Raw genomic sequence first — 17,519 nt, 5'->3', positions numbered from 1 at the left:
ACAACAGAAACTGGAACCTCAGCTTCCTGGCGCATGCAGGTGCACCAGGGAACTGCTCTTCCGCTTTTCTGCACTCCCGCATGTGCACACTGGGGAGCTGCTCTTCTGGTTTAAGGTTTGCCAACACTGACATAGGGTCTTCTGCTTGAGCAGGGGGCTGGACTAGAAGTCCTCCAAGGTCTCTGTTATCCCAAGCTCTTTTATTCTGTATCAATTTATTTGCAAGTTTGCCCTAGAATGCTGGTGCAGGAATGCTAATGCTGCATCAGCTTAGGCCTCTGCATGGAGAAACTAGTCATGCTTGTTTTCATGGCCAAGGGGGATGGGTATGGGGCAGGGGGCTGAGCCAAGTTTACTTGGAAGCCACCTTGACCATACGAAGCCGAGAGCAGCCTTCCTCCTGCCCCTTCAAATCACCTCCTGGGTTCCTCTAATAAAGTTCTTATAAGGCTGCAAAGTAAATAGAAAACTGATAACCTCGGCAGCTTTTCATAATCATTCTAAATGCCCCCCACTGGCAGAATGACAAATGAACTGCTAAACAGAAGAGAATATTGGACAGAAAATCAATTTGGCAAGCAAAAGGCAAGGGGGAGAGGGGAGAAATTACTTCAGGCAGCTCTGTCGGTATTCTGAGTTTTCCATCTTCTTCTACACTTCTTTCCAATTACATACCCTGACACACACAGACACACAAACACACACAGAGATCAGTGGTGGTTGTTTTTTTCTTTGCATACTGATACACTGAGATTTCCCTTCTCTTTGAAGTGTTGCATAGCTAATATCTGCTTTCAAAAACAACTTTTAACATGCCAGAGTTTAAGACATGATCTTCAGGCTTGTGAGCTTTCGCTGGAAGGAAAAATAAATGAAGGGAAAGGACCTGATCATCTTTTTAAGGCTAGAATGTCAACCGCATCATAAGAGAAGTTATTTCATTTGGAAGCTCTTTCTTTCTCAAGACCTGCCACTCAGAGGTGGTATTCAGCCGGTTCGGACCGGTAGCTCTGACGATCAGTTGGTCCCGCCCATCCAACCCCGCCCTATCTCTTGCTTTCTAGCTCATCTCAACCCTGCGGCACAGCTGATCCCCCCCCCCACTGTTCTACTTATCATTGCTGACTTGGAAGGTAAGCAGATGAGCTTCTAAATGCTCCATTTTCAGCACTCACTGAACCAATTGTTAAACCGGCAGCATCCCACCACTGCTGCTACTCCTAAGCTGTGTAGTCGCAGTTCTATAAAAGGGCTCTCAAAAATTTGCTGCCTAGAACACATACACATTCAAAACAAAACAAACCCCTTATCAATGAATGAGAGCAAGAGAAGAATGAAGCAAATTGTAAAATGAAGCCATTCTGTAATCTTAACTATCTACTCCATCAATATATGATAGCTTCTTCTGAAGGTTACTCTGTTTTAACTCTGCAATTATGGCGTGGTCAACAATTTCTAGGGAGAGAGCTGGAGATTCTAGTGAGACATCCCAGAGCTGTTGTTTTTTTTTTTCAGTATGAGCCACGGTGGCGCAGTGTTAGAGGGCAGTACTGCAGGCCACTTCTGCTGATCACTGACTGCTCTCAGTTTGGCAGTTTGAATCTCAACAGGTTCAAGGTTGACTCAGCCTTCCATCCTTCCGAAGTGGGTAAAACGAGGACCCAGATTGTTGGGGGCCATAGGCTCTGTAAACCGCTCAGAGGGGGCTATAAAGCAGTATATAAGTCTAAGTGCTATTATATGAATTATGAAATGGATAACTCTTGCTTAATGATCACTATAGACTTTGCATTTTCTTTATAGCTTTCTAAGGACATAGAATCTTTTTAAGAAATAAAAAGACCGCCCAGTTTGCAGATTGGCAGAACAACCTAAATATACTAAGTTATTTTTGGCCAAATTAAATTATGGTTGAGGGAACAGGAAGAAAGAGAGGAAATTGCCAGAGTTCAACTGAAGGAAGAAAAGATTGTAATTATCTGTTCTGAACAATTGTGTGCTGAACAGTAAAAGGTGGAAAAAAATATCCTGAAGATCTGCTATGGCAATGAGTATATCTTGAAAATCACTGATTGTCTAATCTCAGCAATTCAGTGACTGCTTCCAGTTGAGTAAATGGAGACCAGAGAAGGAATGCAAAGGAGACCAGATTCCACAAATGAGTTAATTAATAGAAGAGTGACACAACTTTACCAAATGAATTCTGCATGGAAAGTTCATAGGCTGTCCTGGAATTTTTCTTCTAAGAGGCTGAACATAGCTAAAATGAAAACTTGAGAACTTGAAGAAATGTGAAACTTTTTTTTAATTGATGTTGCCCTAAGAAGCTAAAAGGGAAGGGAAGCCTCTGGAGGGCAAAAAATCAGCTGGACAGCATGTGCATGCACGCTGGAGCTGACAGGGTTATGCTTCATGTGCCCTCAGAAATGGCTTCGTGTGCCACCTATGGCACGCGTGCCATAGGTTTGCCGTCATGGGTATAATGTCTCCGGCTTGAGTATGTTCTAGGCTTTCCCAAAAAGCACAACACAGAGTCATGATCCCAACAAAACCCCTTTTATTAAACAGATGTGAATTCCTCTCATTCACATTCAGCAAGGCCTGACAAAGTCTTTTAAAGGAATATTTATGACTACAGACCTTATCTATCTTGGAAAGCTGCCATGTAAATATTTTCCAAATGAGGTGCTGTGCAAGGAAAGACTGGGCACAGAGTCTCTAAGATTCACAGACAGATCTTTACACTCCTGAAACGAATCTAACCACCGAGCAAACGAATTGTTTCCTGCAAAAGCCCACTCCCCTTTCACTCCTCTTTTATTTCCTATGGGAGGGACCAGTCACCTTCTACCTGGGACTTTACTCCCAAGTCTACCCTGATTTCTGAGTTGTTCTTTTCTTCTGGCAGTTCTGCGCATGCGCACACTGGGCATAGGCTCTAGCTGTTCCTCTGCCTCACTGCTGTCTAGCTCTGTAGGCACCTGATCACTGCCAGACAGCCACGGGCCCGTTTCTGCCTCTGACGCAGATCCCTCGTCCGAGCCTTCCCCAGACTCCAGGACTGGCCCATGCTCCTCCCCAACCTCCTCACTGTCCGACTCTGCTGCCAACTCCACTGGCTACTGGCAGGCCACAACAGAGTAGGAGTTTGGACTAGAATTACTCCAAGGTGCCTTCCCACCCTATTATTTGATCTTCTATGTTCTAAACCTTTAACAATGGCATAAACAATTATTATTATAACTCTTTATAACTCTTAAATGACAGATGCTCATGGCATAATATGATTTCTCATTTCTAGCCTCAGTTGTTTTTATTCCTTTTCAGGGAAGGGGGTGCAATTTTCCTACCCCAGTGCTACTTGTGAGTGTGCCTCCCTTGCAGCACAGGTTGAGTACACAGCTTTCTTATCACACACAATTGCTTCTGGGCAGTTTTAACAATGCCTAGTTTTGGCAGGTCTGATTCCATGATCCAATCCGAGCTTCCAATTCTATGAATTTGCCTAAATATACCTCTCCTTTTCTCCTACCATTTTCCTTTCAGTGCCAGATATTCTCCTAATGCAGGAATGCACTGTTTCTCAACCTTAGCAGCTTGAAGATGGGTGGATTTCAATTTCCTTTGCTGGCTGAGGAATTCTGGGAGTTGAAGTCACCCATCTTCAGGTTGCCAAGGTTGATTGAGATACAGTGCAGTAATGGATTAGAGAGTGTTTGGACAGATTGGAAGGAAAATCCATCATCTGCTTTTTCTAGTCTGTATTCTTCATGTTTCATGCCCAGCCTAGATAGATTCCTTTGATATAGATATTGAAAAATATAATAGATGATTGGATATCAAATATTTGAGAGAAAGAGAGGCAAGGATGTTAATTTATTTATTTAGTTGTCAAATATGTAAATGATAACAGGTATAAGTATAAACATCGACATGAACACAGGAAATGGGTACGAATAAATGGGGACAATAGGACAGGAACAGTAGGCATGCTGGTGTGCTTATGCACGTCCCCTTACAGCCCCCTTAGGAAAGGGGTTAGTTCCATGCTAGACAGTTTAAGGTTAAAGTTATGGAGGTTTGAGGATGTAGAGCATTCCAGGCATTGACCACTCTCTTGCTGAAGTCATATTTTCTGCAATCGAATTTGGAGAGGTTTACCCTGCATTTGTATCGTTTGCCCGTATATTATTGCGATTGAAGCTGAAGTAGTCATTGAAGGGTAGGACGTTGTAGCAGACAATTTTGTGTACTATGCTTAAGTCAGACCTTAGTCAGTGTAATTCTATGTTGTCTAGGTTATGTTCATAAGATGTGGGAGAGGGGAACTCAAGATTGCAAAAAAAAAAAAATCCCATAGAGCGTTGATTGGACCATTGATATTGCCATCTTGATCTTTTTACCATACCCCATAGACCTCTGGGGAGAGGAGACTTGTGAAAATAATAATTTATTTTGTAAGTTTGAAGCTAAGAAGAAGAGCTGCAGATTTAACCTTTATTTTTCCCCTGTTGGCATTTTCTTCATTCCTCTATTTCATCAAGGATTCCAATTTCTACAAACATATTACTATAAATATACAGAACTTGGCAGTAATTCCAATTTTTTATATTATATATAAAAGAAAGTAGCCTAAAGGAGGAAAGGAGAAGATTGAGATCTGCTCACATTGGAAAATACATTGGTGTTACAATAAGGTAAATATAATTATTGCTCAAGAGAAGCTTGAGTCTTGGTGACCACATGAACTGTTCCATGAAATTTACAACATGCATGTGGTTTGCTTCTGCCTTCTGTGTTGGGTTTTCATCTTTTCTGGGTAGTTTGCTAACCTTGGATTATTTGGTGGTTTCTCATCCAAATATCATCAAGTCCAGATCTGTGAGTACCAATTCTCTGTACCATACCAGTTCAATTTCAGACAGTTTCTCATCCATGTAAACATGAATTCTCCTGACTTATACCATGTTTCCCCAAAAATAAGACAGGGTCTTATATTAATTTTTGCTCCAAAAGATGCATTAGATTAGATCTTATTTTTTGGGGGGGGGGAATATGGTACTAAATGCATCCATCTGGCTGACAATCTTAGCTGGAGGTTATTTTGAGGGTAGGGCTTATATTATGAGCATGCTGAAAAATCATGCTAGGACTTATTTTCCGGTTAGGTCTTATTTTCGGGGAAATGGTATATTCTGAATAATTGAGAGAAACTATGCTGTAACTTTCTGATTCAGATGATGGAGGAGTTTTTTTTTTTTTTTGAGTATTGAGTCAACCTGGTCACAAGGGAGGGATAAAACGGTTAAACTCAATGCCATCGCAACATTTAGAAAAGTGAAAATGTTGGATTATAATTATAATATGCAAGAGCAACATTCTGATAATTTTGCATGAACAATTTTTTTGGCCATATTCCATGTTCAGTTTTGGTGCTGAAAATCAGGTGGCACTTTTTCCAACTAACAAATGTTGTTAAAATGCATAATCTAGAGATGTAGTGGCATGGCTGGACAGATGTTAGATTTAAACTGGAGTGATGTAGGTGGGAGAAAAGGGAAGGCAGAAAACAGGATGGTTGTGAGATGGTAGATTAGAGGTGACACAGATTAAAAATATCTCATCAATCATAATATGTTAAGATCCATGGGGTTATTGGGACCTTCTGAGATAGCCTGAAAACGTTTAATGTGTGGGAATTCAGCAATCTCCCACTCAACTGTGCTGGAGTATCTCCTTTTTTCCGCGATTGCTACTTTGAGATCTATAATAGAGTTCCTTAGCAGATTGAAATGTTCTTTGTCTTGGAACTGATACTCAGTATAATTTAAGTAACAGTACTTAAAATGATTGAAAATGTTGTTGTTTTTTAATCATGTAAAATATAAAAGATAGCCGATAACCTGATGTTGCCCGGGTATTTATAGACATCGAAGCGGTTGTCTGATAGGGAGCCATTGAAATGGGCCTTTCTTCCCCTTACTCCTATGCCCATCATCCCTGCCCTTTCCCTTCCCCCCTCCCACGCGCTCCTCTTTCCCGCTCTGTCTACAATCCTGGCACTTTGCCCCAAATCGATCAGGTGCTTCCCCATTGGTCCACTGGAGGGCGAACGTCATGGCTGGTTTTCCAGAGGAAGCTGCAAAGGAACTGAAATAACGAACAATTGCCGCTCTAGGACGCCACACTCGCTCTTCTTAATGGTCCATGCTCTCCCTTCCCCATCCCATGACATCACAAACAATTGCCACTCTAGGATGCCACACTCACTCCCCTTTACAACCCAGCCATTCCAGAGTTATGCTGAAACACACAGAGAGAGAGACACACACAGACACACACCAGGGGTATCTTCTCCCCCCCCCCCAAATTTGATTGAAATTGCTTGAGGCGTTCCAGAGTTATACTTGAACATACATACATACAGCCTTAAATAATAATAATAATAATAATAATAATAATAATAATAATAATAATAATAATAATAATAATAATAATAATAATAATAATAATAATAATAATAATAATAATAATATAATAGTTTTCTGATTGTTCATAGGGTATATGAAGCATAAAAGAGTATGGCAATTCTTCTGCTATGCTTACTATAAAGTTGTTTCCAAAGCAAGATTAATACTGGTTGCTTTCTGACAGTATTCAGACAGTATTTTGTTGATCCCAGGGTTGCACATTTACCAATATATTTCAGTATACATGTTATATGTTTTGACACTCAACAAAGTTTGATACCACTCGGTATCCTAGTATAAAGAACTGCACAATACATTCTGTATATTCAAGTTTTGATGCTAAAGCAAGAGAGAAGTTGGTTGGGTTGCTACCATGTGAATCATATGGTGACAGTCAGTTCTCCTATGAGTTGACGTTAACTTCTGGTAGATATATTCCTAAATTTTTTTTTGCTTCAACAGTATGGAAATACTGCCTCTGTCTTCTCTCAGGATTCTTAAAAAGTGCTTTTCAGTCTAATATATAGTTCTAAAATTTCTTAGTGGTCTCCCATCTTCTTAAAGACACAGGGCTTCTTTCTACAGTCAGGTAGAAATGATGAGAATGCGGAACCAGAAAACAGAATTTTCCTATTGTTATCCATTGGTGAGTTTCTACCAGTTTGGAATGGTTCGGCCGAACAGGTAATGGTTTGGCTGCCTGGATCGCTGGAACTGGCAGTGACCCAGACTTGCCACGCCCCACGAACAGGTTCTCCTATGGCACTGCTCGCAGCACGCATCAAGCGCACACAAGCGAACCGGCAGTAATGCCTGCCGGAACCCACCCCTGTTGTTATCCTCTCAAATTCATTCTATTGCAATAAGGATCTGACCCAATTTCTTTGAAATGAACCCCAGGACAACTTTCATTGGGCATGACTTGTCCTAACTCATTCACACAAATGTTAGGGACTGATTGGGCCTAAGCAATGCTGTTTTCCATTTAAAATTCTCTGCAGGTTTTTTTTTCATACCTGGAAAAACATATCTCAAAGTCAGAAAGATAAAAGGCCTCTGAAGTGACGTTTGAATGTTCAGATTAGGAGTTTTCTCTTGGAAGCTCTTTCCACCTAAACAGATTTAAGTGGAACAGTCAAATCTTTCCCAGCTTTCTTCTTTTGAGTTTTGTCGGTTTAAAAATATAAGCTTCCAAAAAAAGGGTTTGTCCACATCCACATCAATCGTAGCCATAGACTGTAACGCCAGAAATTCCGTGATGATGTTTCAATATTAGAAGGTCTTAAATAACTTCCTTTTAGTCTTGAAATGCCAAACTTGTATAAATCAGAGTTTTCTTCCCTTTTGAATGCATGAGATAATTTCCTGTCTTTGATATTAGAAGCAGAGAAAGCTGTAGCTTATAAACACACATGCCTTTCTAAGAGATGTAAGAGGCATGTATTTTCTTCCGCTGGCTGCTGACGTCATCTAAGGAAACATTCTTGAAAGATAAAAGTCTAGTCTCTCAAATATTTTAACCCATATAAGAAGATTCTTACTTCATCAGTTTTCCATGATTATGGAGGTAGAAGGCCTTGAGGAGCCTATAGAAAATAGCTGAAACAAATGTATTATTTATAGTGCAAACAAAACAAAATGTCTAAGTCAGGGGTCAGCAATCTTAAACACTCAAAGAGCCACAAAGGTCCTAACCCGAAGCCCTCTGTTCAGTTCTTGAGCTGACCAGAAGTCCGGTCCATATAGTCTCCTCCTAGCACAGCATCATTTTTCCTCTACCTGTCCTAACTGAAAGCCCTATCAATAGTGGAGCTGACCGGCGACAGGGAGCTGCAGCAGAAGGATGAAAGAGCCACATGTGGCTCCAGAGCCAACCCCTGGTCTAAGTGAATATTGCCTTGAGTATAAGGGTTTCACAGCAGAACATTAAGCTCAATATGGTAGAGCAAGGCCCATTGAACAATGGAAATGCCTAAAGAATGAATTAAGATATGGGCTACAGAGCAACTAGAACTCAACTAATATGTGCAGGATAACTCATATGAAGAATGATTAAGGGAACTAGCCTAATGAAGAAAAGAATTAGAGATGATATGACAGCTGCCTTTCTGTATATAAGAGGCTGCCACAGAGAGGAGTGGGTTGACTTATTCTCCAAAACTCATGAGGGTAAGACCAGAAGCACAGAGTAACAGCTTGTTAAAGAGAGATCCAACCTGGAACTAAGGAGAAATTTCCTGACAGAGAGAATAATTAATCAATGGAATAGTTTGCTTCCTGGAGTTCTGTGCGCCATTTGTCCAGAATGGAATAGTTGTGTCCCACCAGTGGCCAGCAGAGCTGGTGGCAGACTCAGACAGTGAGGAGGAATATGGGCTAGTCCTGGAGTCTGGGGAAGGCTTTGATGAGGGCTCTGTGTCAGAGGCAGAGATAGGACAACAACCATCTGACAGCTATCAGCTGCCTTTGGAGTCAGAGATCAGTGGGGCAGAAGAACAGCTGGAGCCTGTTCCTGATGTATGCATGGGCGGAGCTGCCAGGAGAAGGGAACAGTTAAGGAATAAGGGCCAACTTGGAAATGAAGGCACAGGTAGACGGTGAATGGGACCTCCCATAGGGAATAAAGAGGAGCGAAAGGGGAGTGAAGTTTGCAGGAGACAATTAGTTCTCTTAATTAGTGTGAAGATTTGTCTGTGACTCTCAGAGATGCCTTGCCAAGTATTTTCTTGTACAGCTTTGCGTTTGGAAGGCCTGGCAGCTCTCCAAGCCTGATAAGGTCTGTGGTGGTAAATTCACTCTTGAAAGACTGTTTCCCGGAACTTTGTTGGATGTGAATGAAAAGAATTCACATTAGCTTAATAAAAAGGGGTTTTGTCACGACAAGGAGTCTGCTTCGTGATTTTGTGAAAAATAGGTCAGAACAGGAATAAGGTTTTCTACCATGGGCAGGAAGTTGGACTAGAAGGTCTCCAAGGTCCCTTCCAACCCTATGATTCTATTCTATTCTAATTTCCATGGGAAGCCTAACTGGCAAAAACACCCACCTAATTTTGTATTCCAAATTTTTTTAAAGGGGAAGAATAAAGTCAAAAGTTGCAATACATTTCTAGTAGTTTCTAAGCAAAATTTATCAAGCTGTGGTAAATGTGGGTATTTCATATAGTGATGCTCAACTTGAAAAGAAAATGGAGTGTCTGAAACTGAAAATATATTTATTAGCTTTTGCCTGATTTTATTAGTAGCCTTCATGACTGTTCTTTTAATATTTAAATTGTTGGTTTTATGATTTTGCATTGTTGTACTGCTTTTGCTCTTTATTATATTAGAATTATAATGAGTGTTTTTCAAGCTACGCATTTAATTTTTAATGAAAAGAAATGCAATATGTTCTAAACAAAATACTTCAAAGTAAAAAGAAAAGGGGAATATTAAAACTAGTATTAAATATAATAACTAGTATTTAAAAAGTCTATTTAAATAGAGGCCAACAACGAGTAATTAAAGGAAACTTAAAATAACAATTGTGTTGATCTGAAGTAATGGGGGTTACAAAACAGAAGCCGTCACCAAAGATTTTTCGTCAAAAAGAAATTATATTTATATGTGTTCGAAGTGGAGAATTGTGGAATGTAGAATACAGAATAACAGAGTTGAAAAGGACCCTAGAGATCTTCTAGTCCAGACCCCTGCTCAGGCAGGAAGCCCTATACCATTTCAGACAACTGGTTGTCCAATTTCTTTCTAAAATCTTCCAGTGTTAGAATATGGACAACTTCTGGAGGCAAGTTGTTCCACTGATTAATTGTTCTAACTGTCAGGAAATGTCTCCTCAGTTCTAGGTTGCCTCCCTCCTTGATTAGTTTCCACCCTTTGCTTCTGGTCCTACCCTCAGGTGCTTTGGAGAATAGCTTGACCCCCCTTCTTTGTGGTAGCCCCACAAAGAGAGGGGACTGAATAATTACCATCTCTTTTCCATCTCCACTTACAACAGGCTATGATTATGGCAGAAAAATTCTGAATGCTATTTTCATTAATGACGGATCCTAGAAGGAAAATCTCATGGCTGTAGGAGTATTTAAAGATTTTGGAATGTGAGTTTCTAGCAGGGGTGAAATCCTCCTGATTCAGCCCTGTTCGGACGAAACGGCAGGGATGATTGGCATCAGTTCTCCAAACCAGTGGCAAAAATCCCTGGTGGCCACGCCCACCTGGTTGCCCTGTCACTGCTCACCTCTTCCAGCTTCTCGACCCGCCCACCCAATCTGAACATTTCTCCCTCCATTCACAGCAGAGCTGCTGCAGCCAGTCCCTTTAAGATAGTCCCTAGGAGGGAAGGGGCCTGGGGGACCATAAAGGGAGCAGCAACTTTGCTCTGAACGGAAGGAAAAACTTTTGGATTGTCTCTGCCACAGAATTCAACGTTAAATTCAGCAGAGACAATCCAAATGTTTCTCCCTCCATTCACAGCAGAGCTGCTGCAGTCTGTCCCTTTAAGGTAAACCCAGGGAGAGAGGGGACCAGGGAGACTATAAAGGGAGCAGCAGCTCTGCTGTGAATGGACTCATACACACATTTTTTCCTACTGGGTTCTGTGGGCTGGCTTGATGGTGGGGGGGGGGCATGTGATTGAGTAGGCATGGCCATGAGTGACATCAAGTTGGCCACACCCACTCAGTCACAGGACCCCACCACCAAGCCACGCCCACAGAAATAGTAAAAAAAATTGAATTTCACCACTGGTTTCAAGTGTTAGTTCTGGAAGTGAACTTCCTTGCCATCCACTAGACCATGGTGGTCCATTCCACAATTGGTGAGAAGAAGGTTTGTCCTTTGGCTCTCATCCACTAGAACCAAAAAAAAGGGGGGGGGGGGCATCTCAAGGTATGGCCACTGGTGTTGTAGTCAGTGTTGGAGCAAATGGGTGCTAAAGAATGCTTTTAGCTGAGTAATGTTTTGGTTATATATTAAACCTGTAAATCAATGGGAGAAGTTTTAAAAATATATTGTGTTTCTCCTAAGACTCTGAGATCAATTTTGTTCAACAAAATATTCTTATCTGTCACAGAATGTTTAAACGGGATTGATTTTTTATTTTTTTTATTTTAAATTAACAGTCTTGGTGGCACAGTGGTTAGAGTGCAGTACTGCAAGCTACTACTGCTGACTGCTGGCTGCTGCAATTTGGCAGTTCAAATCCCACCAGGCTCAAGGTTGACTCAGCCTTCCATCCTTCCGAGGTGGAAAAAATGAAGACCCAGATTGTTGGGGGCAATAGGCTGATTCTGTAAAACCGCTTAGGGAGAGCTGTAAAGCACTGTGAAGCAGTACATAAGTCCAAGTGCTATTGCTATTGCTGCTACTGCTTGCCAATGTCAGGATATTGCAAGTGCATTGCACTATTCATTTAGCCACTTCCTTATTTCATGACTTTCACAGTTACAGTGGTGATGAAAAAGGAACATTGCAACCAATCCTCACATTCATGACCTCTGCTGGTCAGTGCAGCAAAGGAGAGCTGGTGTAAAGTTGTAAGCACCATTGTGTTTTCACTAAATAACCTCTTCACTTAGGGACTTGATTTACCAATCTCAATGAGTTGAGACTGTTTTGGGACTTAGGGGCAAAGTTGCTTCACTAAACAAGACCTGCATGGATGAGGGAACAGTTACCATGCAATACAATCTTTTTAAAATTAATATCCCATCCTGGACTGCTTTCACAAAATTGGATTAGAAAGATCTTTGTGGTTTAAAGATTGCAAATGTAATTAAATTACATACTGAAATGTTGGACTATGTTTGAGATTTAAAAAAATGGCATGTGGGTTCGCAAAGAAGGAAGGCTATTCAAGTGTTAGAAATATAAGATTTACTTACAGTGATGGCTAGAGATATGTAATAATTTCCTTTTATAAATTGGCACTGTAGCTACACCGTGGAAAAAATGATTAATATTATTTTGTGTAGGCAAGACTCAATTACTTGTTACAAAAGTCAAATATATATAGAATACTATTTTGGGAATTTGCATTTTTCTTTCTTTTTTCACAACAAAAATGTAAAAAATAATGCAAAGCAAATTTGCTTTACTACAGTTAGTCATTGACTTACAAGCATAAGGGAATCTGTCTTTTATGGTTGTTAAGTTATGATGGTCATAAAGTGACTGACCCAATTTTAGGACCTTTCTTGCAGCAGTCCTTAAGCAAACGTGATGGTTGCAAAGCATATGTGAAGTTGTAAAGTGAACACATTGTTTGCTAGGGTTTGCCAAAACCTGGGAGTAAATGCTCGTTTACTTCCCGTTTTTGACCATGACCATGATCACATGACCATGGGCACTGCAAATGATTGCAATTGTGGCCCGGTTGCCAAGCGCCCGACCTGCAGTCACGTGACCATGGGCAGGAGCTGGCTGTCAGAACTTTGGAACTAGGTTTTAAGTATTTTTGAGAGGGCCCATCATGACTTTGAATGGTTGCTAAGCAACGAGCTTTAAGTCAGGAAGTACCTACAGTATATTATTAAATGGTATTGTGGCAAGAACCAAATCTATGAGGGATGTGGTTTTGCTGCTTTCCTTCAATGTTCCTGTCCTGTCTAAGCCCTAACCAGGATAAAGGCTTGGCAAGGCTTCCGGAGTGCTGAAATAAGTATTTATAGCAGAGGTGGTATTCAGCCGGTTTGGACCGGTTCACCCGAACTGGTAGTGAAAATCATGGGTGGGCCTGCCCACCCGCCCTGGTTCTATACCATCCTATTTAGGCACATTTTTGAGTACAGGTGCATGCACAGAAGGCACAGGCATGAGCAAAGTGCATGCACCGAAGACCAGGTGCATGCATGGCAAACCGGTGTTAACAAAATGTGAAACCCACCACTGATGGGGTCTCCACTCAAATCTGGAGTCTAATCCACCCTAATAATATTATGACTAGATATATTTGGGAGCATCTACTCTAGCTGCTTTGGAGTCAATCTTACCTGCAGTGAATCCTGGGTCTGTTGACTTTGCTCTGGTTCATAAGACAGAAGGAAAGAACCAGTCACATGGAACCCTTTCAAGCAGGACAAAAATGATCTCGAAAACCTATTTTCAATTTGGCACAAGGTGTTCTTATTCTTAATTCTACACTGAATGGGTTTCTTTTTTTGAAAAAAAAAACATGTCAAGGAGCTGTACATTGTCTCTCTTTTTTCCCATCAAACTTCAGAAATTGATTAGAATAATCAGGTCTATTTTTGATGTGTGTATGTGTGTATGCCTCACATGTGAAGATTGGGAAAATATAAATCCAAGCATATGGCATTATTTAAAAGAATTTGAAGTGGAAGTGTGTTTCTAAATTGAAATTGTCAGCCCTGTAATTAAATATGAGTACAGAGACTCTTAGAAGCTGGAAAATTATTCATTCAAGTCACTGGTATGCATTTCAGTATATTTATCCTTTTTCCAATTTTCCAATGTAAAATAACAGCACAGGAAGCTTAAGCTGTAAGATGTACAAGGAAAGCAATGCTAAAGAATTTAACATTCACCTAGAGGGCTATACATAAAATGAAATATGATACAATTCAAATGCAAGGCAGTCTATGTTACAAGTCATATGATTCCTTTTGCACTGATACCTTGTATGCTAAGAACACTTCCAGAACTCCCTCTCTCTTGCTTATAATAAAAAGTATTAAGCACAAGTACGTGAGAAGAATTAAAGTAGATCAGATCAAAAGTCCATCTACTCAAGCATCCTGTTTCACATTAAGCAATCGGAGGGGAATCTCACCACCACCAATAAGCAAAACCCTTATACAAAAGGAAATGCATATTACCTTGAGTATTTTAAGTAAAATATTGGAAATGGTGTGATCACATGACTATGGGGATATTGTGATGGTCGTAAAAGTGAAGACGGCTCGTTAGTCACTTTTTCAGTGCTGTTATAACTTTGAACAATCACTAAATAATGGTTGTAAGTCAAGGACTATCTCAGGGGTGAAATCCAGCAGGTTTTGACAGGTTCTGGAGAAGAGGTATCAGAAATTTTGAGTAGTTCAGAGAACTGGTAGCGGAAATTGAGTAGTTCAGAGAACCAGCAAATACCACCTCTGGCTGGCCCCAGAGTGGGGTGGGAATGAAGCTTTTGCAGTATCCTTCCCCTGGAGCGGGGTAGGAATGGAGATTTTGCAGTATCATTCCCCTGGAATGGGGTGAGAATGGAGATTTTGCAGTATCCTTCCCCTGCCACGCCCACCAAGCCACACCACACCCACCAAGCCACGCCCACAGAAACGGTAGTAAAAAAAATGAATTTCACCACTGGACTATCTATAATAACTCACTGCATCACCACATTCTCTGTCTTGAAGCTGAACTGTTTCCAGTCCATGAATTGAAATGATAGATATCAATATTCCCAATGTCTTTTGGATAGCTGCATGTCAACTCGTAAAGCAATCATGGTCTGCTCTCGAGTTGTGGGGAGAACTGATGGAAAAGTTCAGCAGCCACATTCAGAAGCAAAATCCATGCATACTTCCTCAAGGTCGGATCTCAGATTACCAGATTTCTTTTGAAATTTGGCTTGAGGCTCATGAGTTAATCTGTCGGAAGCCTGACAGCATGTTTTCCCACTACAGAAACTGAAAGTAGTCCACTTAAACATTTCTTAAGCATTCGGATAATATTTTTTTTTTTTTAAAAAAAGAGCAAGGATCCAATTCTTTCAAGATTTCTGTCTTCTTCAGGTAAGGTGACTGACAGGTATGTGAGCAATATTATAGGGATGTGTTGACAAAATTGCAGATTTTTGGAATTGCAAAAATCTGGGATTATAACGTGAAATTTTTATTTTTAAACAAAAGTATAATCCAGTTTATGTTTGTTAAAAAAAATTGGTGACTTGTTTTGCAGCTTTTAATTATGTTATTGTGTTTAGGTTGACCTGTTAACAAGACTTTCAGAAACTCTAAACTGGACGTCATTATTGACTTAAAACCTGAAATATTTTTGCTGGGGATTTTATCAGAAAATTATAGTAAAGAAAATGTATATTTTATTATTCATATTATAACAACACCTGTATTTGCACAAAATTGGAAAAGTAAAGAGATCCCTACAGAGGATAATGTGATTAGGAAAATATCAGCATGTGCAGAAATGAACAGATTGACACTGGCTATCAAAGAGAAAGAAGAAATTGATTATTATACAATTTGGGAATTTTTTTACTGGTGGTTAGCGAATAGACATAAGAATTAATAGTAAAATAAGTTCTCTAAAGTACAGAAAATGTATTAATAGTTAATATAACTAATAGAGTTAAATAAATTACAATGGGATTGTTATAACATTAGATATACTTAAGGTATTGGAAATTAAGCCAAGATGAGATTAAATAATAAGATTGTATATTTTAATGTTGGCACAAAATATTTGTACCCAGACAACACGCTGGTTAATGGGAAATGGATTGTTTATATAAAAATAAAATAAAATAAAATAAAATTTTAAAAAGTGAAACCCCTCCCCCTTTATCTCTATCCAGCATTGCATGTTATTTTTGACACAATCAAATTTATGTTCTGCGCCTTCAAGTGTACAAGGCGAAACAACAGGCATTTCTGAGATTGTAATAGTTGTGTTTCTGCTTACAGTTAGACAGTGTGACTTCGCTGATTCAAGCTGCCAAAAACCTGATGAATGCTGTGGTGCAGACAGTGAAAATGTCCTACATTGCCTCCACGAAGATTATCCGAATTCAAAGTCCTGCTGGCCCGCGACATCCTGTGGTGATGTGGCGAATGAAGGCTCCCGAAAAGAAACCTTTGATTAAGAAAGAGAAGCCCGAGGAAACCTATGCAGCTGTCAGGAAAGGTTCGGCTAAAAAGAAGATCCACCCCATTCAAATCATGAGTGAATTCAGAGGAAGAGCAATACCCTGAAAATGTTGTTCTGTTCATTGCGCAGCTTGCCTAGATGAAGAGGCCGCTGAGATCAAATCCTTATTTTCCCCCACTACTTTAATGCCATGAATGCACTAACGTTTCACATTTGTGTGTTTAACACTGTGTTACATTAAGTCACTTCATTTGTAGCTGATGAAGAATCTGCGAGTTTTTCTACCCAGCTAAGAGGCGCTTTCAAGCACATTATTTTAAACATTTAACTGTGTTTTTGTATATTGATCACTCACTGGTGTGTTTGGCATTTCACCATTTTGCCTACGACACAAAAATATTGACATATGTTGCACTACTAATTGATCATAATATGCCAGGTTTAATCATGGGAAGTGTTGCTCAAAATTTAAAGTTGCTCACATGTATCGTATCTCAGCATTGGTTAGCAAACGTCTGGTTGGGAGTCTTGACATTTTGTAGAAGGGAATAGATACTGTATTTTTCGGAGTATAAGATGCACCAGAGTATAAGACGCACCAAGGTTTTGAAGAGGCAATTAAAAAAAAAAGTTTTTGCACTCTGCAAACCTCCCAAAAACAGCCTGCTTTTTTCAAAAAAAGGGCATGAATAGCCCTTAGGAGGCTTGTAGCCCCTGAGGGCTGGGGGGGCACAATTGAGCAAAAAACAACCCATTTTCTGCTCATTTCTTCCCTCCCCAGCCCCCAGGAGCTCTCTGAAAGCCTCCTACAAGCTATGCACGGCCATGTTGGTGAAGGAGCGGGGTTTCAGGAGGCAAAAAAAGTGCTGTGTTCAGTGTATAAGGCGCACCCAGATTTTCAGTCTCTTTTTTGAGGAAAAAGGGTGCGTCTTATACTCCGAAAAATATGGTACATAAAAGGTTCACTTCTAACCACTATGGCAGGTGTCTATCTTCGTCAATCTCAGGTACTCTACCAGTGATCTGGGAGTTTAAGAATTTGGCACAGTATCCTAGTTATTACTAAAGGTAAAGGTAAACGTTCTCCTCGCACATATGTGCTAGTCATTCCTGACTCTAGGGGGCAGTGCTCATCTCTGTTTCAAAGCTGAAGAGCCAGCACTCTCCAAAGACGTCTCTGTGGTCATGTGGCCAACATGACTAAATGCTGAA

General features: G+C 40.3%; 1 protein-coding gene across 1 annotated transcript in view; it reads left to right on the top strand.

Moving 5' to 3' along the window:
* The window catches only part of LOC309393717 (catenin alpha-3-like), a 38,753-nt gene extending 21,776 nt beyond the window's left edge, over positions 1-16,977 (top strand). The window contains exon 3 of the mRNA XM_081956212.1: positions 16,124-16,977. Coding sequence (XP_081812338.1) covers positions 16,124-16,411 — 288 coding nt within the window. The 3' untranslated portion in view covers positions 16,412-16,977. The remainder of the gene's footprint in view (positions 1-16,123) is intronic.
* Positions 16,978-17,519: the final 542 nt, after the last annotated feature.

This window comes from Natrix helvetica, assembly GCF_964273705.1.
Source record: "Natrix helvetica genome assembly, chromosome: 5".
Taxonomy (NCBI): domain Eukaryota; kingdom Metazoa; phylum Chordata; class Lepidosauria; order Squamata; family Natricidae; genus Natrix; species Natrix helvetica.
This window is presented reverse-complemented; position numbering and strand designations above follow the sequence as displayed.